Source organism: Colobus angolensis, unplaced genomic scaffold, assembly GCF_000951035.1.
Source record: "Colobus angolensis palliatus isolate OR3802 unplaced genomic scaffold, Cang.pa_1.0 Scaffold413, whole genome shotgun sequence".
NCBI classification, from domain to species: Eukaryota; Metazoa; Chordata; class Mammalia; order Primates; family Cercopithecidae; genus Colobus; species Colobus angolensis.
The window spans coordinates 7,820-33,413 of NW_012117522.1; the positions used below are offsets into that span (position 1 = coordinate 7,820).

At 39.4% G+C, this 25,594-nt stretch overlaps 1 protein-coding gene and 1 pseudogene across 3 annotated transcripts in view; one reads left to right on the forward strand and one right to left on the reverse strand.

Annotated features, from left to right (window-relative positions):
- The first annotated feature begins 3,072 nt into the window (after positions 1–3,072).
- LOC105521947 lies at positions 3,073–4,213 on the forward strand (annotated as a pseudogene). The gene has a single exon (XR_001003367.1). The product of XR_001003367.1 is annotated as an ALK tyrosine kinase receptor pseudogene (transcript).
- Positions 4,214–13,159: 8,946 nt separating this feature from the next.
- Positions 13,160–25,594, reverse strand: part of CLIP4 (CAP-GLY domain containing linker protein family, member 4) — an 85,573-nt gene continuing 73,138 nt past the window's right edge. Inside the window, exons 15-16 of one of the 2 annotated variants that reach the window (XM_011956280.1) lie at positions 22,460–22,532; positions 13,160–15,395 (exon numbers count right to left, since the gene is read on the reverse strand). In XM_011956280.1, the coding sequence (XP_011811670.1) occupies positions 15,074–15,395; positions 22,460–22,532 (395 nt within the window). In that variant the 3' untranslated portion in view covers positions 13,160–15,073. Of the gene's footprint in view, positions 15,396–22,191; positions 22,533–25,594 lie in introns of those variants that run through there. The other variant, XM_011956281.1, reaches the window with a different exon arrangement.

Sequence of the window (25,594 nt, forward strand, 5' to 3'; positions counted from 1 at the left end):
CTCTTCTTTCTTGGAGAGTTTCTGCCAAGAGATCTGCTGTTAGTCTGATGGGCTTCCCTTTGTGGGTAACCCAACCTTTCTCTCTGGCTGCCCTTAACATTTTTTCCTTCATTTCAACTTTGGTGAATCTGACAATTATGTGTCTTGGAGTTGCTCTTCTCAAGGAGTGTATTTGTGGCATTCTCTGTATTTCCTGAATTTGAATGTTGGCCTGCCTTACTAGGCTGGGGAAGTTCTCCTGGATGATATCCTGCAGAGTGTTTTCCAACTTGGTTCCATTTTCTCCCTCACTTTCAGGCACACAAATCAGACGTAGATTTGGTCTTTTAACATAATCCCGTATTTCTTGGAGGCTTTGTTCATTTCTTTTTACTCTTTTTTCTCTACACTTCTTGCTTCATTTCATTCATTTGATCTTCAATCACTGATACTCTTTCTTCCAGTTGATTGAGTCGGTTACTGAAGCTTGTGCATTTGTCACGTAGTTCTTGTGTTATGGTTTTCATCTCTGTCAGTTCTTTTAAGGACTTCTCTACATTGGTTAGTCTAGTTAGCCATTTGTCAGATCTTTTTTCAAGGTTTTTAGTTTCTTTGCACTGGTTACGTAGTTCCTCCTTTAGCTCTGAGAAGTTTGATAGACTGAAGACTTCTTCTCTCGACTCATCGAAGTCATTCTCTATCCAGTTTTGTTCCATTGCTGGCAATGAGCTACGTTCCTTTGGAGGGGGAGATGTGCTCTGATTTTTTGAATTTCCAGCTTTTCTGCACTGCTTTTTCCCCATCTTTGTGGTTTTGTCTGCCTTTGGTCTTTGATGATGGTGACGTACTGATGGGGTTTTGGTGTAGGTGTCCTGTTTGCTAGTTTTCCTTCTAACAGTCAGTCAGGACTCTCAGCTTTAGGTCTGTTGGAGTTTGCCTGGCTATCAGCAGCAGAGGCTGCAGAAGATAGAATATTGCTGCACAGCGAGTGTTGCTGTCTGATTCTTGCTCTGGAAGCTTCGTCTCAGGGGTGTACCCCGCCGTGTGAGGTGTCAGTCTGCACCAAGTGGGGGATGTCTCCCAGTTAGGCTACTCAGGGGTCAGGGACCCACTTGAGCAGGCAGTCTGTCTGTTCTCAGATCTCAACCTCTGTGCTGGGAGATCCACTGCTCTCTTCAAAGCTGTCAGACAGGGGCATTTACCTCTGCCAAGGTTTCTGCTGCTTTTTGTTTAGCTATGACCTGTCCCCAGAGGAGGAGTCTACAGAAGCAGGCAGGCCGCCTTGAGCTGTGGTGGGCTCCACCCAATTCAAGCTTCCCGGTGGCTTTGTTTACCTACTTAAGCCTCAGCAATGGTGGGCGCCCCTCCCCCAGCCTTGCTGCTGCCTTACAGTTAGATCTCAGACTGCTGTGCTAGCAATGAGGGAGGGTCCGTGGGCATTGGACCCTCTGGGCCAGGTGTGGGATATAATCTCCTGGTGTGCCGTTTGCTAAGACCCTTGGTAAAGCACAGTATTAGGGTGGGAGTTACCTGATTTTCCAGGTGTTGTATGTCTCAATTTCCTTTGGCTAGGGGAAGGAATTCCCTTTCCCCTTGTGCTTCCCAGGTGAGGCAATGCCTCGCCCTGCTTCAGCTCTCGCTGGTTGGGCTGCACCCACGGGCCAGCGCCAACTGTCCGACACGACCCAGTGAGATGAACCCGGTACCTCAGTTGAAAATGCAGAAATCACCCATCTTCTGTGTCACTCACGCTGGCAGCCAGAGGCTGGAGCTGTTCCTATTTGGCCATCTTGGGCACGCCCCCCCCCCCCCAAAAGCAGGCAGTTTTACACAAGCATATTTAAAATGATTCACTATAGAAATTACTAAAAAACAGAGAGGGGACTAAAGAATGTTTTAATGAGTCAAAGGTAGTTATTTTTTAGTTTTGAACTCTTTTAATATGAACACTCATGTGTTTTTCTGTTACTCAGGTAACAAGGGTCTTTTCTCAATTTGCATAACATATTAATGAATTTCTCCAAATTTAATTTTTCTTCCACAAATTTTCCCTAAACTTCTGGCAGCTGCTTCTGTTCTTCCATGTTACAATCTATTACTGTGAAAATGATCTAGCACAAACTTGTTTTTGTGAATGGTTTTCCTCACAGCACTTCAGCATTTCCGGGGTTGCACAAAGGGTCCCTCACATCCAGACTAAAGAACCCCTGTAAGCCAGGTGCAGAGGCTCATGCCTGCAATCCCAGCACTCTGGGAGGCCGAGGCGGGTCCCTCACCTGAGGTCAGGAGTTCGACACCAGCCTGACCAACATGGTGAAACCTTGTCGCTACTGAAAATACAAAAATTAGCCAGGGGGTGGGGTACATGCTTGTAATCCCAGCTACTCAGGAGGCTGAGGCAGGAGAATGGCTTGAACCCACCAGGCAGAGGTTACAGTGAACCAGGATTGAGCCACGGCACTCCAGCCTGGGCGACTAAGCAAGACTATCTCTAAAAAAACAACAACAACAACAAAACATGCATTGTGGTGCCTGCAAGTGTGATGATGTGGCACAGGAAAATTTATAATCAAGTGTAAAGTAACGAAATGGAAAGCAGGTAGGAAGAGATCAAAAAATAAACCCTGTAGACCAACATGGCATGTGTCTCCTCCTCTCCTCCTCCCCCCAGCCACCACCCCTACATCACTATTGAAGTCAAACACATAGGATTTTTTTTTTTCAGTTGGAATAATTTTAGTGGAACTAGACTGGAATAATACAAATAATAATTTTAATTTTTTTTTAAAAAAATCCACTAATCTTTAAAAATTGGCCAAAGGTCTCCTCCTCTGCAAAGCTTTTCCTGCTCCACTCTGTCCCAAGCACCCACACACACTTGCATTATACCGCTTACCCTCTAAGGTCTTTGAGGATAAGGATGACTTCCCATTCATTTCATATGCCCCAGTGCCTATAAGTTACTATATTCTCAATAAATACTGGTTTCTTCATCTGCAGAATATGTTTAAATAACATCATCTCTAAGGTATCTTCTAGATCCAACATTTTTTTGTGTCTGAGTCAAAGTTTTAATCATTTCTCCTACGGCAGGACCCAGATGTAATCAACACCGCTTTGCCGATAGAATACGGTCCACTTGTAGAAGAGGAAGAGAAAGTACCCGTGAGGCCCAAGGACCCTGAGGGGGTTCCTCCTCTCCTGGTCTCTCAACAGGCGAAACGGGGGGAGGAGCGCAGCCCAGCTGCCCCACCACCTCTGCCTACCACCTCCTCTGGCAAGGCTGCAAAGAAACCCATAGCTGCAGAGGTCTCTGTTCGAGTCCCTAGAGGGCCGGCTGTGGAAGGGGGACATGTGAATATGGCATTCTCTCAGTCCAACCCCCCTTCGGAGTTGCACAAGGTCCAGGGATCCAGAAACAAGCCCACCAGCTTGTGGAACCCAACGTACGGCTCCTGGTTTACAGAGAAACCCACCAAAAAGAATAATCCTCTAGCAAAGGAGCCACATGAGAGAGGTAACCTGGGGCTGGAGGGAAGCTGTACTGTCCCACCTAACGTTGCAACTGGGAGACTTCCAGGGGCCTCACTGCTCTTAGAGCCCTCTTCGCTGACTGCCAACATGAAGGAGGTACCTCTGTTCAGGCTACGTCACTTCCCTTGTGGGAATGTCAATTACGGCTACCAGCAACAGGGCTTGCCCTTAGAAGCCGCTACTGCCCCCGGAGCTGGTCATTACGAGGACACCATTCTGAAAAGCAAGAATAGCATGAACCAGCCTGGGCCCTGAGCTCGGTCGCACACTCACTTCTTCTCTTCCTTAGGATCCCTAAGACCGTGGAGGAGAGAGAGGCAATGGCTCCTTCACAAACCAGAGACCAAATGTCACTTTTTGTTTTGTGCCAACCTATTTTGAAGTGCCACCAAAAAAGCTGTATTCTCAAAACGCTTTAGAAAGGTTTTGAGCATGGGTTCATCCTATTCTTTCGAAAGAAGAAAATGTCATAAAAATGAGTGATAAATGCAAGGCCCAGATGTGGTTGCATAAGGTTTTTATGCATGTTTGTTGTATACTTCCTTATGCTTCTTTTAAATTGTGTGTGCTCTGCTTCAATGTAGTCAGAATTAGCTGCTTCTATGTTTCATAGTTGGGGTCATAGATGTTTCCTTACCTTGTTGATGTGGACATGAGCCATTTGAGGGGAGAGGGAACAGAAATAAAGGAGTTATTTGTAATGACTCAGCATGGGGAAAGACATTCTTTACTTGAAAAATCATAGACAACTATAGACAACTAAAATGTCACTTTAGGTGATGGTTAGATGCTTTTAATTGTGCTGATTCATCACCAATTGTAACAAATGTCGTGAGTAGTTCCAGTAGTATAGCAGAAATATGTATATACTCATCTAAATGACATGCATACATTCCAAGTGCTTTGAGTAGAATAAAGCACCAATACAGATCCAGAGATTCAAACATCCTATTAATATACCTCATGCCTTAAGAAAATCCTCTTATTAAAAGTGAAAAACTGAGTGTGAGGTTTCCTACTGGATTTAAAACTCAAGATTTAAACTATTTTAAAAATTTCCACTAATTAAACTTTCATCATTTAAAAGCAAAAATTTTAAGCAGCAGTGATACATAGAAGCATAGAAACATATCCATTTGTGAGCATAAGTGTCAATACATTTTAGGCCAAAACCTTCTGTTTCAGTCATGGAATGACTACCAAACTCAAGTTTCTACCTGTAGAGATGGACAGGGCCCCAGGAGGAACAGGCCGCTGGTGGTCCTAAAGAGAGTCACTGATCCAGTCTCTTTTCTTCCATGGCTAACCTGCGTTTTCTGTCCCTTCATCATGTGATCCAAGTACACTGGGAACACAAATGTGCTGAAATACACATAGCATAATTTGTATAGCTGTCAAAGACACATTAAAACAAAGAATTTTTTCCCTAGTAGGCAATGAGGAAAGGAATTGTGGAACCCTTGGAGAGCTGAGGTTGACATTGATATTAACATGTCAGAGTGGGAGTTCTGAACCTGGTTTTCACAGATGAATTTTACTTCCATGAAAATGCATTGGAATCTGTTCAATTTTACACACATACTTACGTGTGTAATGCTTAGAATGCTTTATCAGTAAGTCATCATTTCATCCTCTTTCTGCTTCTCCTCTATCCTCATGCCCGTTTTCTTTCCTGTTGGTAGCTATGCCAAAGCATTCAAGAGGGAAGCATTCTCTTACTACTTGCTAGTAACTAAACATTACCAAACAAAAGGACTATGTGTGTGTATATTATGAAAGGTATATATATATATACATGCCTTTTTCCGACCCCTGTTTCACCTGCATCAAAAGCATCACTTTCAGCGTGGAAAAGCTGTTATGTTAAAAGCCAACACCAGACAACTGTTCCTTTCTCTGAAGGCAGTTGCCTTACCCTGGAGTTAGGAGTGTGCATCTGTAAAAGCACTGATGCCCTAGGGGCTACTTTCCTTATCTGCTTAACTGCCGAAAATGTATTCATCAGAGATACAGGAAGATGAAACATCAATGAACTCATCTCTAAATAAAAGTATCACTAAAATTTTGGTTCATGCCAGGCACAAAAGTAGCCTAATCATATAAACATTATTTAACTCACAGACCACCTGAAGGGGCACAAGACTATCACTTTGAGAAACACTCTTCCTAAAGGATACTGACAGAGGAGCTGTCAAACACCGAGGAAAACACTTCCATTTTAGATTTGTAACACCAATAACCAATTAAGCTGGGAGTAAGCTATCTGATTAAATAGCCATCTCTTTATTGTTATTCATGGGGAAAATATTACTTCTTTCCACTTTTAAGAACTACAAATCCATTACATTTTCAGGTTGTGCCTTTCTACCACTGAGATTGATTTGTTGATCTCTCTAATCGTCCTTATTGATATCAACTTTCATGTAAATAATAGTCAAGTCTTAAAAGCTTGTATACATGGATAAGTAAATAAACAACTCCACACTGAGATGCAATGACCTCAAGATGTTTCATTTAACTTGGTGTAACCCATGGGTATCAGCATGATATTAATCTGGACTATTGTCCACTCGAATATTGCTCCAGCCATATGGCTACAATTCATATAGACACTATGGGCTTTAGTAAAGTTATTAGCCATGATAGAAAGTTCCACCCAGAATATGAACAGGCACAATTAAAGTTTGCAGAAGCTATGCTAATTAAACCATAATCTAGCATCATTATTTATATCCTATATTTATAAAGAAGCCCATCAAAAGTTCACAACTGTTCCACAGGGAAACTGGCAATTTGTGAGCAATGACCAGTTTGTTAATATGTTGTACCTCAAGATTATAGCAATTCAGACTAACAGGAATAAACTTTTTAAAAAGAGTATGCTCTACTAAGTAGTTAAAAGGCTGGATTCTCTTTCTACCAGTTAGCTCCCCTTGGGTTATCTGGCCCATTGTTACCTCAATGTCTCCAATATATAAAAGGAGGACAATCACTTCCCTTCCTCACAGCTCCTCAGGGAGATCATACCCTGTGTGAAAGCACAAGCACCTCCTCTTACACCTTGGCAGCCCCCAAGTGAGGTGGGGCTGGGTGTGGGGGCAGGTATGTCTATGCCTCCCTGCCCTCATGCTCAGCTGTGGTTCTTGTCCCCGCTCACATCCAGCCCTCTTGGCTCTCCCAGTTGTGCCGTGTTTTCTTCGTCTGTCATTTGGTTTTGTTGTTTTAATTGACATATAATAATCATGTGTATTTATGGGGTATCGTGATGCTTCAATACATGCATGTATTATAAAAATCAAATCAAGGCATTTAGCAAATCCATCACCTCCCACAGTTATCATTTCTTTGTGGTAAGAATATTCAAATTCCTCTCTTCTAGCTATTTTGAAATATATACTATTGTTAACCATAGTCACCCCACTGTGCAATTGAACACCAGCACTTATTCCTCCTCCTAACCCTAATGACAGTAGCAGAAACCCTGCCAGAACCCAACTCCTTTCAGCGCAAAAGAAGAACGTAAAGTCTCTACAATTTCAGTAATTCTTTAAAAAAATTTTTGGCATCTCCACGTAAGTACTTAGTAAACCCTATAGTTATAAGGGATTATGTAACTAAAGTTAACTTTATTCTGTAAAACATGGGCCTTTATATCCAAATTCCCAGAGCACACCACTAAGAATTTCTAATGATCAAGCCATTTTAATAGGTTTTCAGTAGTAATAGCAGGATTAAAATCCGTTACGAGCTTAACAGACCTAAAAGGAGACGCATTGGAATTCATGTTACTCTAACAGACTACCCATGACAAGATTCATAAAATCGTATGCAGTGTGTTGTCAATCTGTCTTTAATGGTTTTTAAAATGAGTCCCTAAAGAACACACAACTTGACTTTGCTAATTTCATTGCAGCAGATGGCTCCTGTGTTGTGTGAACATAAAAAGCAAAACCAGCATTCCCATAATCCTAAACATGCTGCTGTAAAATAAAAGATCATTACTGAGAACAAATAGTAAGGCTTCTATTAAGATTCTACTTTCATTTGGTGTCCTGAGTAGGGGTGTTTAATTTTTTGATGCACTACTCAAGTAGTGCAAAACATTTTTTAGCTGTAGCCTGACAACTCTAAAACATTTGAAAAACTTGGTAAGAACAAACTACTGTATGAGGGGTAGGGGGGGACAGGAAGTTGCATGCACTATGACCACAAAACTGCAGGAACCACCTTCCTCTCTTCAGCATTCAGTAAGTGTAAAACAAGTGTGTTACCCTTCACGTGGAAAGATGGCACTACAAGTCTAACCTCAGAAAAAGCACAAGTACCAAAATTAGTCTTTAGTGCCTTCACGTGTTCATTTCTTATATCCCTCTTCTTGACATCCTCGGGCTCTCTCCCCATCCCATCAATTTCCTAAGACTTATTGCCTCCTTGTGAGAACTAACCTGCAGTTATTTTTCCTCCATCACTCAATGTTCATTTCAGCTGGTGTTAGGTGAAAGACAGTCTTATTAAATGAACTCACATCAAAACCTTAGCAGCTAGGATAGTATTTCTCTGTAGAATATTTACATATTAGAAGAGGTTATTTGCTAACATACATGAACATCAGATTGATAGAACTTCAGATGATTATATCATCTTGGATGGTTTAGCATTCATCAGTTACTTGAGAAAACAGCAAGCAGACCGGGCAGGAGTGAAGAGATCTACCACTACTAGACTGCAATTACCTACCTCCCTGACCCAAGCAAGTTACTGAAACTCTCATTTTCTTATTTAAAAAGCGAGGTCAGGAGTTCAAGACAAGCCTGGCCAACATAGTGAAACCCCGTCTGTACTAAAAATACAAAAATTAGCTGGCATGGTGGCAGGTGCCTGTAATCCCAGCTAGCTACTCGGGAGGGTGAGGCAGGAGAATTGCTTGAACCCAGGAGGCGGAGGTTGCAGTGAGCAAAGATCATGCCACTGCACTCCGGCCTGGGTGACAGTGCAAGACTCACATCTCAAAGGCCTCTTTTTGGTCTCAAAGGCCCCTTCTAACTGTGAAGTCTGCGATTCTGTAGGACTTCACCTGTGTAAGGTAAATTCCAGCACCCAGCCATAATCAGTGGAGCATGACTGGTGTGTGCATGTGTCCTTGACCTTGACTCTTATCCCAATGAGACAAATTATATGTAATCTTTATATAGAAGTAGACCAGAGAATTTAGTATCAGTCCTGTTTATTCAAAGATCTTTCTATTCAAAGATCTCTTTAACAAATCATCAAATCCTTACCATAGCAAAATGAGATTAATCAGGGATGATTTCCAGAAAGAAGCAAAGCCGGCAGAACTATGAGTCATGTCCATTTAATAACTTTCATGCTTTCAGTGCCACACCACTTACTTCTCTTTCATTACATGTGCTATAATGGCAACCTTATTAGCAAAGTAAAACCGTAAAACTTACCTTTTATCACACCAATATTTGGTGGTATATCTGATGCACTTTCTTTTCGTCAGTTGACAATTTGCACCTCTCAGTGCCTATATTAGTCCGTTCTCACACTGCTGATAAAGACATACCCGAGACTGGGTAATTTATAAAGAAAAAGAGGTTTGATGGACTCACAGTTCCACATGGCTGGGGAGGCCTCACAATCATGGTGGAAGGCAAAGGAGGAGCAAAGGCATGTCTTACATGGCAGCAGGCAAGAGAGCGTGTGCAGGGGAACTGCCCTTTATAAAACTATCAGATCTCATGAGACTCATTCACTATCATGAGAACAGCATGGGAAAAACCCACCCCCATGATTTAATTACCTCCTACCAGGTCCCTCCCATGACATACGGGGATGATAGAAGCTACAATTCAAGATGAGATTTGGGTGGGGACACAGCCAAACCATATCGGTGCCCATCCCCAAAGTGAGGTGGCAAAGCCTAGAGCAAGTCAGGTGTTTGAGAGCAGGAGGCGCCTGTGGATTCTGATGCTCCTCAATAAGTGCATCCAAGTGCCATTATGATGAGCAATTCATTAAGAACAGGAGTCCTCTCTCACAATCACCATAGAGTTGGACAGAACCCTCTTTTCAGGTTCATACAGATATCCACTGCCACTGGATGGCAATTTTTGGAAACCTGTTGTGAACCATATAGTTGTTTTATAATGGATCCCTAGAAACAGGGAATCCAAAAAGATAGCGAATTCCAACATCCCACCAAGATAAGATTGTGAAGACTGTGGGCAAATTTCCTATATTTTACTGCATCTAATAGTTGAGAAAAGAAACAATTTAAATATTCTCGCATTATTCTCAAAGTAATATTTATATAGTATTTCACAGTTCTCAGAAGAAATAATTTTCAAGATAGAAATTCTTTTTCCTCAAGTATGCACCAGGAAACAGCTGGTGATGTTTTATAAAGGATAAGAAACTAAAGCAGAAAATTACATTGGATTTTCCTTTGTTACACACCAGGGGGTGTAAAGTGAGGCCTCAAGAATCTCATGCTATTTCTTAATTCCCTAAGCTCTATTCCCTTCAAGTAAGAGAAAATATCATCTGAAAAAAGTACAATATTTTCACTGATATGTGTAATGTACTGGAATTCTTATTAGAAATCCATTTGTATTAGCAAGTTCAATAAAGGCAACTATAATTTTTCGCTTTATTCTTCTGCTCTGTAATGCTCTATATTGTCTGTAATGCAAAATCCACTTCCCCTTGCCATCCATATTAGACTTTTTATGACTATTAAAATTCATTTCAAAATCCATTTTAGGGTTTTTTTCCCCCAAAGATACTGGATAGTAACACCCACCCTTCACAACAAGAACTGTCAGGGGCAGCCAATGTCATTAACACTGTTGACTGAGTTTCAAGCTGAATCTCAGAAGTCATACTAGAGAAAAGAACAAAAAGCATGGCTTGAAGCTGTGCATATAATCTTAATATGATTCATCTCCAAGTCAGTCTGATTTGTTATGTGAAAAATAATAATTACTTCAGTCTTCAATAAGGTAAGTCTGTCTACTTGGAATAAAGTCATGAAGGGCTGGAACTGAAAGAACTTTAACCTCCCCCAGAGGGACACAGGCCAAGAACACAGCACTTGGATGGTTAAACCTTCTATGCTTTAGAAATGCCTAAAATTCAAATTCAGTACAGGATAGTTAGCTTGCTGAGTTCAACTGATCCCAATTGGATTTTATGTAGCCAGTTGAAACAACTCTGACTAAATATCTAATCCTGAGACCAAATTCCTCCTGACGCAGGAGTCTATTGGGGCTACGGTAGCAACAAACTCACATATCTGGGTTCATCAGGGATTTTAGAGCCGAACTTAAACCAGATTTATGAGCATTTAAAAAATGACACCAGTGATCCTTGGGAACAGATTATGTTTTCAGCTAACAGCCTCAATTTAAACACCTGAAATATCTTTCATAATTCAGAACGCCCTGCCCCTTCTCAGCACCACCATGACCACTACACTTGCCCTATTTGAAAGGTATAGTAAATGATGAAATTTGCTGCTGCTTTATTGTCATGAACATTCTAATCACTGGAAGACATTCTAAAAAGATAAAAGGAAAAAGCTTCTCCTACACCTTGATGCTGCTCTCAACAGAGAGCTATAAAACAAAGTTTCATTTGACCACACATAATGAAAGGATATTAATGTAATATGTGCCCGTCTACTCGAATTCCACCATGTAGACTTCCTCTCATAAAAAGGAGCATTAACAAAAAAGTATGATAGAACATCTTTTTGCCTAAGCAAAAGCATCATATTCTGCTTATAATACAATCTTAACATGTCCTGCAAGTTTAACTTGTTCATCCTATACATAAACTTCATTAGGAATGCTTATTTTATATTCAAACAGTATATGTGACACTGTTTGTAAACAAGGCCTGTGTACCAAGGGATACTAAACAATTACTAAAAATATACATGATAACGTGAGTTTTGTATTAACCAATGTATTTGTATTATAAATAAGTGTAGAGAAGCAAAGGGCATGAAAAAAATAAAAAATTAGTTCTTCTATTGGCTTGCAATGTGGCAATGGATATTATATGTCTCTGAGTCATTCAGTCATTTGTTATTTTGATAACAAATATCCATCTGGTAAGTAGTTAAAATTACTAGAACTATTTCTCAATTAAGAATGATTTTAACACAATAGGCTTCTAGCCATTGGTTGATGTGGTTTAAATAATATTATCACCCATTCTAAACAGGTAGCCTCAAAATAAAACTCTGAAATAAAAATATCTAACACAGGCAGGCATGGTGGATCAGGCCTGTAATCCCAGCATTTTGGGAGGCCAAGGAAGGTGGATCACCTGAGGTCTGGAGTTTGAGACCAGCCTGGCCAACATGGGGAAACCCTGTCTCTACTAAAAATACAAAAAATTAGCTGGGCATGGTGGTGGGTGCCTGTGTAATCCCAGCTACTCGGGAGGCTGAGGCAGGAGAATTCGCTTGAACCCAGGAGGCAGAGGTCGCGGTGAGCCGAGATCGCACCATGGCATTCCAGCCTGGATGACAGACCGAGACCCCGACTCAAAAAAATATATATATATATACATATATATATATAAAATACTGGAGATCAACATTATCCCCACTTGGGTATGATCCAGTTCATTCTCTCCATATTAGACCACACGTATTTCCACGTTCTGTACATTACCATCATATTAAAATAGGAATTGAAAGTTAGCACCAGGCAGAAGGGAAAGGGAGCTGACCCAGGTGGTCCTGCTGTGTCTTTCCTCCCCATTCCCTACTGCTGCACCACTCAGCATCTGTTTTCTCTTACACGACACTCTTCAGGGGTAAGTTCGGGGCTCCTGGATTCAAACTTTTCTTGTCCTCCTTCCTTCCATGTCTAAGAAAATTTACCTGTTCTGTGGCCTAGTCTCGCAAGGCCCCTTGTCTGAAGCTAGCTAGCTAGATAGCATATTTCCAACAATCAGCGGCCTTTACTGCCTTTGTTCACGCAACAAAACTGAGCATCTACTAGGTATCAAGTATTATTCTAGGTGTTGGGGATAAAGTGGTGAACAAAACAGTCAAAAATCCACTCCTCGATCTAGTGAAGGAAGAAAGAAATAAGCAAGAAGTTGTAATCAGTAGTAAGCGTGACCAAATGCTAAAGAGAAAATTAAAACATGAGAGGGGAACAACGAGCTCTTGAGAGGAGGTGCCAGAGACTCACACCAAGATTACAACACCACGGTTCAGTCAGCAAACAGCTGTATCTCACCATTCTTACATACTTAAAAATATTCCCTCAAAATCACCCTAAATATAAAACAAAATATAAAAACGAAGTTTTTTAGTAAAAGGCAGTTATTTCTATTTTTTAATCTAAATTCAAAGTGTTCCATCCTACACTAAATAAACAAGTGAAATCCTAACTGCAGAAATACATTCTTTTCTTAAATGACTCACTATTCATCAAAACAATAATAGGAGGGTGGCTATGAACATACATTGTTGAGTAGAAAGCATGATACTTTTTAATATTCTTTATAGGGATAGGACAAACCCAAGCCATTACCATGAGGAAAAAGTTCAAAGCATATGTACCCTGAGTTACTGAGAAAAAGGAGAGTTGCAAATAGGGTAAATGACAAGATACCATTCCAAAACCACACAGCTTCCCTTTTTATTGATGCTCAAGAATTGAACTTTAAATGACATTTCATAAGCAAAACACAAATGAAAACACCTAATTTGCATGTATAATATATGCAAACATACATGTTCTATGGACTTAATAATCCTCATCTAAATATAAAGAGAACAACTGGTTCTTTGACCTCAAAAATAAATTCAATGTTGGCATTACGGTTTTTAACTTATAGTGTTTTATATTTAACAGGAAAAATTATGAATAACCAAGTTTGGTGTGGTCATGGATTTCATGTTAAGGTATAAATAGAGTTTTTAAGAAATAATCTGTATAATAAAATAAGTTTACTTTTGAATCGCAGTACAGTCATTTCCTTCAATCAATAAAAATATTCCTTGATTACAAAGCAACCTTATTTTGCAAATGTATTTCAGGAAAATAGCTCTAGCAATATTTGAAACACCACACTATTTTAAAAAGGCAGCGAAGTGACAGAATTTAGATTTAAAATAGTATATTGCAAAATAGTTCAACATATTATTTCTAAGCACAAGGCAAGCTCCATTCTGAAGAATACTTTTTAATCTTATAAAGCAAACTGTTCCAATATTTCTGTGGTCAAGTCTAAATATTCACAATAAAAGATGAATCTTTACACAGAGGACATAAACTTCAATATGTAACCACAATGCAAACATTTTACCTTATGACATCACTCTAATATGAAGCTTAGTTTGTTAACATGTGCTCAAGAAGAAAAATAAAAACAATACAGTTCTGTAGCTTTGTAACAGGCTGAACTCTGCAACAATTCGAGAAATAAAAACGGCAAACACAACACCAGTTCTATGAGTAATAAAACAAAAAAAATCCAGATATTATAAACATTTAAGTAAATAACTAATACATCCCTCCTAATATATCTTTATTTGCTCTCTTCTGTTAAATACGTTTTTTAAAATGTTTCTCATATCCCAGGAGGAAAGGACGGTAAAGTCTTCACAAAGATAAAAGTGCATTATGTTTTAAAAGTGCTTCGTGTTTATGTGTTACAAACATATCCAACAAGGAAGTTAAATAAGTTTGTGCAAAAAAATCTAATTATCACTTGAATTCATAAACCTTAATCATGGGTTTTTGTAGTTCATCCAGATGAAGCAGTCAAGCAGCAGAAGAAAAGTCTGAGATTAGACATTTTGTATAGAGGAAAGAGCACTGGGCCACAAGTGAGGAGACCCACATTCTACTCTTAGCTCAGTTAACCAACCAGTTAGTGACCCCAGGTAAGACGGGCTTCCACTTCGGTATTTGGCAATGGACAAGAAGCAGAGCTGGAGAGCCTCTAAGGCCCCTTCCAACCCCAAAATTATCATATATCTTTAGACGAGGCATTTCTGAAAGGGCAATTTTACCAAAATATAAAAATACATACTAGTCATCTAGCTACTATTCACTTATTGGACTTATTAGTAATAAAGCACAGAAAGAAAAATTCCAAAAATACTTGACGAAAAAAAGGTCATGTGAACATTATTCGTAACCAAAGCTAGAGAAACCCTTCACAATTACGGCGCTAAGAAAAATCCAATAGGTTTGTGCAAAACGAAAACAGAATAAGCAAAGAAATGCAACAACTGGTCACCTGATGGCACTTTTTCTTCCTGAGTCCCAGAATTTTCTTGGGACCTAAAGCTTTAATCGGTATTTTGAAAATTGCTTTAAAAGAATCATGATTTCCCAGAGTTCATATTCATGGCTTTGTAAAGAACTCTCTCTGAATTGTTACAATGGTTTTTAAGAAGATAACTTATATTTTCAAAATTTAAATATGGCTAAATAAAGTAAACCATTTACCATGGACTCTTTATTTACACCAAATATATATATATATTCGAGCTTATTTAATATTTTAGAAGCTTAACTCAACAATTCTCATCCACAAGCTTGGACCCATTAATTCCCCGATAGGTCACTCTACTCGGTCGAACTAAGACTCCATGGTTCGGCTTACAGGTGAAATAGCGCTTGTCACCCACTGACCCATCATTTTTTCCCTTAGCGCTTCGGAGCTCAAGTCCAAGCCAGACACCTGAAGCAAAGTCAGTGGGGCCCACGTACCTAACAGTACCCATCTCGTTAGAGCTCGTGAGCAGGACCTGAGACCCCTCGTGCAGCTTCACGCTCCCTTCAATGCCGCCTGCAGGGGGAGTGCTGCTCCAACTGCGACGCAAAGCAGCTTTCGATCTGTGCGGAAGGGAAAAGTGGGGAAAACTCTTTAGTGCTGAAGATTACTGTGATTTTCACATAAAGAATGACGACAGCCATCACTTCCTGATATCATTTCCACTGCCAGATTCAGAATTCATTCATTCAGTTCCCAAAAGAGAATACTTTATGGTCACAACTTGATTTTCAAATTTTAAATAGCAGTTTTAGAATATGCAGTTGACCCATGAACTACACAAGTTTGAAGTATGTGGAGGTCCACGTATACACGGAGTTTCTTCTGCCTCCGCCACCTGGGACAGCAAGACCAACCCCTTCTCTTCCTCCTCCTCCTCAGCCTGCACAAAGTGAGGACAATGAAGATGAAGATCTTTATGATGATCTGCTTCTATTTAAGGTATAGTAAATATATTTTCCTTATGACTTTAACATTTTTTTCTTTATTGTAAGAATACAGTACATACTACATATAACATACAAAATATGTATTAATCAGCTGTTTGTGTTATAGGTAAGGCTTCCAGTCAACAGTAGGCTATCAGTAGTTAAGTTCTGGGAGAGTCAAAAAATATACACTGATTTTCAACTGTGCAGGCAAGCAGGGGATGGCACTCCTAACGCCCACACTCATTACTCAAAGTTCAACTGTACTTTTGTTTAACATTTTAAAAGTTTTTGTCTTTGCGCTATTTTAAGGCTACCCTATTCTGGATTTAAGATTTCATTTGCCATATATATGTGTGTGTGTGTGTGTACACATATATATGTGTATGTACACACACATATACATATATATGCTTTCAGTAAAATAGCAATTAGAAAAAATACACTTATACCTAATTAACTTCTACCAGTATTATCAAATAAAGCAAAAAGAAAGAATCTAGTATTTTGGCTGTTTTAATTGCTATCAATATTATCAAATAAAGCAAAAAGAAAAGAATCTAGTATTTTGACAGTGTAGTAAATTTATTTTTTGTTCACTCAAAAAATATATTTTTTCATATGAAAACAAATTTCAAAAACTATAAATCTACAACTTTGGAAATATCTATACATAGATGCATATATGTTCTATGTATAAACTCCAGTTACGGTTAAAGGTTTAGCACCCTCCCAGCCACTAACACTAATGAGGGTCTGAGGTGCCTTGAGCAGCTGCCTCTTCTTCTCCCTACAACATAACATTCCTTACAATGTGCTAGAACGTCTCCTAGCACTCACCACCACCAAAACCTGATAATGAGGCATGGGACTGCACTCACCCAAGGCCTCAAAGCCATATTGCCCCAGAGCTGCCTGCACTGTCCACTGGAAGTAACTGACCCTGATATTCACCCACAACAGAAACATGACCAGAGTCTTGTTGCCCCCTGGGCTGAGACCTTCCAAAACAGCAGAAAGAAACCACCAAAACTACCTGGAGCCTTCCATCCTCTATCCCATGCCACCTCCCCTCCAAAAGAAACCCCTCTCCCTACCCCACAGGAGATTCAACACAGAAGCTGTTACTAAAACTACACAGGATCTTGTTGTGAACAGAATCTGGGTCTTATTTCATAGTTCACTTCACTTTCTATATTTTTAATACACTGTCACATACAACGTCTCATTTGCTCCTACCAAACACCCTGCAAGAAAGGAAGATGCCTAATTTTAATGGATCGGAAAACTGAGGCTCAGAGATTTATTCTAAGCCACATCTGCAAGTACGTGATAGAATTCTAATTAGAAAATAGTCTTACATTATTTACATGTCAAATGCACAAATACAATAATAAATTTAATGAAGAAACATGTAATACCTGTAAGAAAAAGCATAAATCTTTACTGAAGAACATACATGGAGGAGCTCTGTTACTAAATAGAAATGTATATAGGTTAATTCTCCCCAAATGGATGGTTTTTGTCACCTGACAAAATTACTGTAATTTTCACATGAATAATGACAATAGCTATAATTTCCTGAACACTTAGTAGGTACCTAACACTTCACATATGTTATCTCTTTTGATCTCACCCAAACCAGCAAAGATGGGATTATTACCTCCTTATAACGGAAGAAGAATCTGAGGCTCAAAAAAATTAAGCTATGTGCCTAAGGTCAGAGAGATGAAAAGAGCAAAGATGAGGCTCAGATCAACGGCTGTATAAGCACGAAGGCCAGCCTCTCTTCACAAACAGAATGGGTACTGGTAATTAAGAAAAGGTTGAAAGATAATGAGGCAAGGTTTATGCTGCCATTATGTTAAATTATGAAGTTAAAACAGTTAAAACAATGTGGCTCTGGCATAAGAATGTAGTTTTAAATGACACAGAAAACATATTTTAGAAAAATGGAAAATACACATAATTATTTTACATGTGATTAAAAAGTAAAACTTCAAAGCAGTGAAAAAGGAGTGAACACGGAATTAGAAGTGCTGTAAAAATTAGCTGAGACAAAGGCTATGATTCTCACCACTCCTCCATATTAAAATTAGCTGCAAATAAAGACCTTTAATGCATGAACTGAAAAAAGAGCCGGGCACGGCAGCTCACGCCTATAATCCCAGCACTGTGGGAGGCTGAGGCAGGCAGATCACTTAAGGCCAGGAGTTTCAGACCAGCCTGGCCAGCATGGTGAAACTCTGGCTATACAAAAAATATAAAACTTACAGGGGCACAGTGGCAGGCACCTGTAATCCCAGCTACTCGAGAGGCTGAGGCACGAGAATCACTTCAACTCGGGAGGCAGAGGTTTCAGTGAGCTGAGATAGCACCACTGCTCTCCAGCCTGGGCGACAGAGTAAGACTCATCAAATAAATACATAAATACTGAAAAACACCCTCACACACATATACGTAGAGAAAGAGATAGGAAGTATTGGGGAAGAAGAAACGAAGGGGAGAGTTCAATACATGTTTTAGAAGTCTGGCATCTATTACGAGTTAAATTCTGATTTTTTTCATTGATTATTGTGCATAAAAATGTTTTCATATCACGGCACAGTCTTTAAAAACATTGCAAAAGTAACGCTGAAGGAAGCTATTAAAGAATATGGGAATATGAGCACGACATACAGGGGGAAAGCTTTGAAATGGGTATATGGAATATGATTCATCTCCCTTTGCTTAAAAATTCAGACACATGGCCGGGCACGGTGGTGCACACCCGTAATCCTAGAATTTTGGGAGGCCGAGGCAGGTAGATCACCTGAGGTCAGGAATTCAAGACCAGCCTGGCTAACATTGTGAAACCCCATTTCTACTAAAAATACAAAAAGTTAGCTGGGCATGGTGGCACGGGCCTATAAATCCCAGCTACTCGGGAGGCTGAGGCAGGAGAATCACTTGAACCCAGGAGGTGGAGGTTGCAGTGACCAAGATCACACCATTGCACTCCAGCCAGGGTGACAAGAGTGAAACTCCCTCTCAAAAAAAAAAAAAAAAATCAGACACATGCATTAGGAAAACAATTGGAAAAGTATATACCAAATGCTAACAGTGATAATCTCATCTAGGTATCAAAATTACAGATGACTTTTTACATTTGTTTTTTCTTAATTTTTCAAATATTATACAACTTTCATAATCAAAAAAGCTTTTAAAGAAACAAGTAAATAATGGATTCAACATCTAAACCAAAAATTAATGGCTTGGGTAAACACTTAACATTCTAATAAGAATGATTTATCTGATTCAAGGTATGTCAAAGCTCAAAAGCCAGAGAATTGAGACACTTAGAATTGCGGTATGTTTAAGAGCTCTGTTTACTCATTCAAAAACATTTACTGGCCATCTATGAAATGGCAGGCATAGGGCTACGTTCTAGGTATCTGTACATAATAATCAGTAAAATGTAATAAATACTATAATAAAGACTGTATACAGTGCAGAATGAGCACAGAAGAGGAAGACATCTCTTCTCCCTTAAAGCCTCAGGAAAGACACGTTAGTGGGGAAATGACATTTCTGCCAGCTTGAAAGATAAGCTCACAGAAAAGGAAATGCAGAGATCGTCGTCTGAGAAAAATATATATATTACTTTTTTTTGTTTTTTGCAACAGAGTCTTGCTCTGTTGCCCAGGCTAGAGTGCAGTGGAGCAATCTAGGCTCACTGCAACCTCCACCCCCTCCAGGTTCAAGTGATCCTCCTGCCTCAGCATCACAAGTAGCTGGGACTACAGGTGCCTGCCACCATGTCCAGCTAATTTTTGTTTTTTTTCTTTTCTTTTCTTTGAGACAGAGTCTTGCTCTGTTGCCAGGACAGAGGGCAGTGGCGTGATCTTGGCTCACTGAAACCCTCGCCTCCCAGGTTCAAGCGATTCCCCTGCCTCAGCCTCCTGAGCAGCTGGGACTACAGGTGCAAGCCACCACACCCAGCTAATTTTTTGTAGTTTAACAGACACGGGCTTTCACCGTGTTGGCCAAGATTATCTCGATCTCCTGACCTCAAGTGATCCTCCCACCTCGGCCTCCCAAAGTGTTGAGACTATAGGCATGAGCCACTGTGCCTGGCCAAAATATGTGTTACTTTTTATATTCCTGAAAAGCATACAGTTTAGAGAACTGCAATCACCTGTGAGGATATTACCGTGAAACACAAGTCAGGAAAACACAGGAGCCAATCATGTAGGTCTTTGTATGCTGGGCCAATGAATCTGGACTTCATTCTGTGTTTGAGAATTCGAAAGCTTTAAGGGACAGGCAGAAAACAAACCCAAGCACATGATGTGAGAGGACAGATCTGTGGCAGATAGGATCGTACAAGTTCCGCCTAAAGACAATCAGATTTGGGCTGACCAAACCATGCCAATGAGCCAGATTCCACAGACAGGACCCAGTGAGGATTTTTGAGCAGGCCCTGCTGATAACATGGAGAAGAGCTGAAGTGAGTGAGTAACGACAGGACAGGAGACAGATCCCAGGCGGGATGCAGACATCCGCAGAGTGAAGGAGAATGGATGCCTCATGCCTGTCAGGTCCCTGTGACCTGATTTTACCTGTGTGGTAAAATCTCAAGCTAATTCGCGGCACTGGACATACAGTGTTCTGAAGACAGAGCTGCTTCCCTCCCTCTTTCTGCCATGTCTTCCTCGGGATGAAACGTATTCCTCACTACCATTTCCGTACGTGATCTAGAAAAATCTTGTTTTCTCACAGAAAGGGCATGGGGGGACTGTTCCTTCCCCTCTCCCAGCTTGCTTTCACTCGTAGGGGCCAAATGTGTCCTCCAAGGCCTTCAAGTTTCTACCCAAGAATGTCCATCATCTCTGACTGGATTCTCCACATTTCTTCTCAAAGTATCATTTATTTCCATACAAATAAGCAAGGAAATGGAGCAGAGTTTGATGAATCTCAAGAAACGCGCTTTCTCAACACATGTGCCTCAGAACGCACCACATCTCCAGGTTAACAACAGCACATCACGCAATCAACTCTGGCCCCTTAGCAGAGGGCCATCGAGCAACTGCCCTGTTTCCCTCACCCCTAAGAGCAGGGACAAATGTCCTAGTGCCTGCCAGCACCTGAAACCTTCTTTTGTTCCTGAGAACAATGATCACCAAACATTTTGTTTGCACACTTTATAAGTAAAAACAGATAAATAATGTAAAAAGTTTACTCTCGGCCAGGCGTGGTGGCTCATGCCTGTAATCCCAGCACTTTGGGAGGCCAAGGTGGGTGGATCACCAGGTCAGGAGATTGAGACCATCCTGGCTAACACAGTGAAACCTCATCTCCATTAAAAAAAAAAAAAAAAAAAAAAAGTTTATTCTCTACCCTCAATAAAAGTATATTTTTAAGGTACTAGTGTTAACCTGTATAAATATTACTAAAGTTTTTTTATTTTTAGAGAAAACAAGAAGTACTGGATATTTCCACCTCTGCACACACATCTGCAGAGCGTCTTGTGTATAACCATACCTGCTGTATAATTCCCAGGGCTCAGATTGTTTTCTCCTTCCCTTGCTTCTCTGTATCATGTTCTTCCACTCACCAACATCTCGACCTGATTTGGATACCTCTCTCCCTTCAGAATCCTTTATTTCCTGGTTGTTTCTTCTTAGCAGCGTCTTCCATTCTGCCTAGGAACTCTTGAATATCTTCAATAAACTGGAGCATAAACTGACTGCCCTTAAACTCTTTCAGCTCCTCAAGCAAGAAGACCAATTTCAAAATTCTCAAAATTGGTGATGGTTTTGAGGAAGGGAGAAAAACAGCCCCACCCAACCCTCTCAACAGTACCTAACAGTCCTTAGGACCAGCCAGGCTTCTCCCGTGAAATTTCAGATCTCTGTGAAGCTTGCCAATATCTTCATGCCAGAAGGTAAACAAATGACCTGCCTATCCCCGGTGGGACATCAAGTTCTAACCTTTGGGCTCTAATTTCTGGTGGTTGCTAGGGTCCCACTACTTAAGCAAGCACGTGTACTTCCCTAAGCAGCTAAGGCTTTTCTCCCAGGGTATTATTCATAGATTAACCGGCAGCATTTTACAAAAAGAACCTCTAAACCCAATCAGTCTGGAAGAGCCTCATACTGCTCTAAAGTGAAAAAGCTTCAGAAAACCACTGGGGAGTAGTAAAGTGGGTCTGGGGGAGATGAACAAAAATGAAAAAGAGCAAAGGGCATTCTCTCTACAACAAAACAAAACAACAGAAGGTTTTTTTGAGCAATATACTCTTAAGAGGAATTGGGAGCATTTTTCAAAATAACTGTTAAGATTACACCTTACATTTCTTTCATGTACCACTGGCAATATTAAATCAAATCTCTGATTACTTAAGGAGAGTTTAAAAGCAATCTGCCCTACTTAATGAAAAGACAATATGTAAATTCCTCTAACTTTTATTAACAGTTCTAACCTCTATGTAGATAAAATATATGCAGTGCACTAGTTTTAGTCACTGGTGACATTTTTAATTGCGCTTACAAAGGAGGGAGGAAGAACTCTTCTCAATACACTCATCACACCTTTTCCCCTACGTGTTAAAACTCTACCAAGCGATGCAAAAGATACAGCACTCCACTTTTCTTTCTTCACAGAATCCCATCATGTTCATCTTGAAAGGTGTTTTTCTAAATCTTCTTAATACTTACTTGGCAAAAGCATTTCTTCTGTTAATCTCCTTTTGGGAAGAAGCAGAAGTTGTGCTGAAACTTCTCCTAAAACCTAAATATGAAATTTCGGGTTAGAAGAGGAAAAATACAAGCTTTCAGTTCTTATTTAAAATGATATTTTATCACTTCTTCTATAGATGTCCTATTATATTAAATGTTTCTTTCAAAACAGAAAGCAGGCTGGCACGGTGGCTCACACCTGTAATTCCAGCACTTTGGGAGGCCGAGTGGGAAGACTGCTTGAACTTAGGAGTTCAAGACCAGCCTGGGCAATAGAGTGAGATCCTATCTCATTAAAAAAGAAAAGAAAACAGAGAAGGTAAGTATACAGAATATAATGGTAGTTTAGATTTCTTAACAAATTTTCATCCTTACCTTTATGATCAAACTATACACATAGATGAATAAGTGAAGAGCATGACATTACATTTGGAGAATTTCATTATAAGATTTCTTAAAAATCAAATAAAATTGAATTACACATTTATAAAGCTGATTATTTTTACTATCAAATATGACAATCTTGATAATCATACAAAAAAGAAAAAGATAAAATGGTTTAAAGATACAATCATTTATAAAACACTGAACAATTAACTTCAGAGCTTTTGATTGTTGGCATCTCCAAATAATACAACAGAAACAAAAACCTCACAAGAGGTAAATTTTTAAAAAGATGTTTTTAAAAAGAAACAAGATTTCCAGCCTGGCCAGTTATGGCAGACCAGATGTGCTGAATGAATCTTTTGATTGACACAATTTTAGTTTAAAACTATAATTGTTAAAAAAATACTATCGAGCTACAAAAGGCACAATTTCAAAGAGGCTAAAAACAAAAAAGGGAAACCATCAGAGTCCCCCAAGCACCAAAGTAATTGACCATCTTACACCAGCAGGCTTTCCACTGAATTCCAGAGAACCAGGGCTTTCACCTTACTGGCTGCACAGGAGACAGGAAAGGAAATAAAGCCTAGGGCCTCCAAATGGAGTCTCACAAAAAATTCTTGGTTAAAGTGAGGATCCCAAACAGCTCACTCTCAGTGCAAGGTGAAATGAGAAACAAAACGAAACACCGTTCAGATTAAGACAAAGGAAAGTCACTTATGTCAACCTTAATCCTCAGTAGGAGACAAAATTTTCTCCCCTCAGAATTTGTTACCATGAATGAAATTCATGTTATCTGCAAAAATATGTTGCAGAGACTATAAAGTAAAGTGTCCCAGGTTGGCAGTGCCTCCAGGCAACTGGCACAGGTAGATACAATCTTCTCTGGAGGCATCAACGCAGGCCTCAAAGAATTTTTATATAGAAAATTCTGAGTAAAACAAGCATCTCACAAGAATAAATTACAAAACCCACAAGGAAAGAAGGCAAACCATAAGTTAGTCTCAACAGAAACAGATGGCAGAATCAGACTCACAAAGGCTTTAGATACTGAATTATTTAACACAAAAGATAATACTTTAAATATTTCAAGACATAAAAGAAAAATTTGAAAATATGGGGAAAGAATTGCAATGGTAAGTCGCAAGCAGATTTGAAAAAAGAAAAAAAAGACAATCTTTATAATTTTAAAACTTTATGGCTGGATTAAGCAGCAGAATAAACATAGCTGAAGAGAGAATCAGGAAACAGAATGATGGGTCTGAAGATATCCAAAATATAGCCTAGAGTGACAAGTTGTGAGAAATATGAGAGAGCATGGGAAAGAAAATGAGAAGGTCCAACATACTACTAAACAGAGTTTCAGAAGGAGCTAAGAAAGATAATAAAGGAGAAACTATTTTAAAATTATAAGAATTGTAAATAATTGATCAACTCCCAGATACGGAAAAATCCATAATGCCAAACAAAAAGGATAAACAGGATAAACAAAAAGGAATCTCTACCTAGACATATCATAGTGAAACAACTAATATGAATTAGTTAGACTCACAGATGACGTCTCATCAACAATGACAGAAGCCAAAAAACAGCACAATACTGTCAATATGCAGGGGGAAAATATCTTTCAACCTAAAATTCTACACCGAGTAAAATTATCATTGGAAAAGACAAAAAACAAAGAGTTTGTTACCCAACAGACCCTTTCTAAAAGAAATTTTAAAGAATATACATGAAATTTTAAAAATGATCCCAAGTAGAAATTTTGAAGGTTAATGAGTAAAGATACTGGGAAATATGAGAGTAATGTTACAATATAAAACTACTACAATAATGTCAAATTTATAGGAGAAATAAAATATAAACTGGACAACTCAGTTTCTAATTATTTTCTATTATTTGAGAAAGGATAAAAATCATTAACTTCAGATTTTACCAAGTATTAATGCTAAATTATCTACAGTAATTACTAAGAAGCATCTTCATAGACTATAACTTCTACATAAGTAGAGGGAGTAAACAGAATGAAAAAAAAAAAAAGAGGGTGGGATGTATAGCCAGAATAAAGTCGAGAAATAAAAATCACTTATTAAGTACAAAAAAGTGAATAGAAAACAAATAACAAAAATATCATCAGTGTATATCAGTAATTACAATAAATGCAAATGAGTAAGACTCTCAGGTCAAAAGAAAGATTGTCAGACTTTTTTAAAAAAGTAAAACCTATAGGGACATGGATGCAGCTGGAAACCATCATTCTCAGCCAACTATCGCAAGAACAGAAAACCAAACACCGCATATTCTCACTCATAGGTGGGAATTGAACAATGAGATCACTTGGACACCGGAAGGGGAACATCACACACCGGGGCCTATTGTGGGGAGCAGGGAGGGGAGAGGGACAGCATTAGGAGATATACCTAATGTAAATGACGAGTTAATGGGTGCAGCACACCAACATGGCACATGTATACATATGTAACAAACCTGCACGCTGTGCACATGTACCCTAGAACTTAAAGTATAATAGTAATAATAAAAAAAGAAAAACCTAACTATATTCCATTTATAAATATTCTAAAAACACAAGAACATAGAAAGGTTACAAATCAATGGACAGAAAAAGATATATGGCCGGGCGCGGTGGCTCAAGCCTGTAATCCCAGCACTTTGGGAGGCCGACACGGGCGGATCACGAGGTCAGGAGATCGAGACCATCCTGGCTAACAC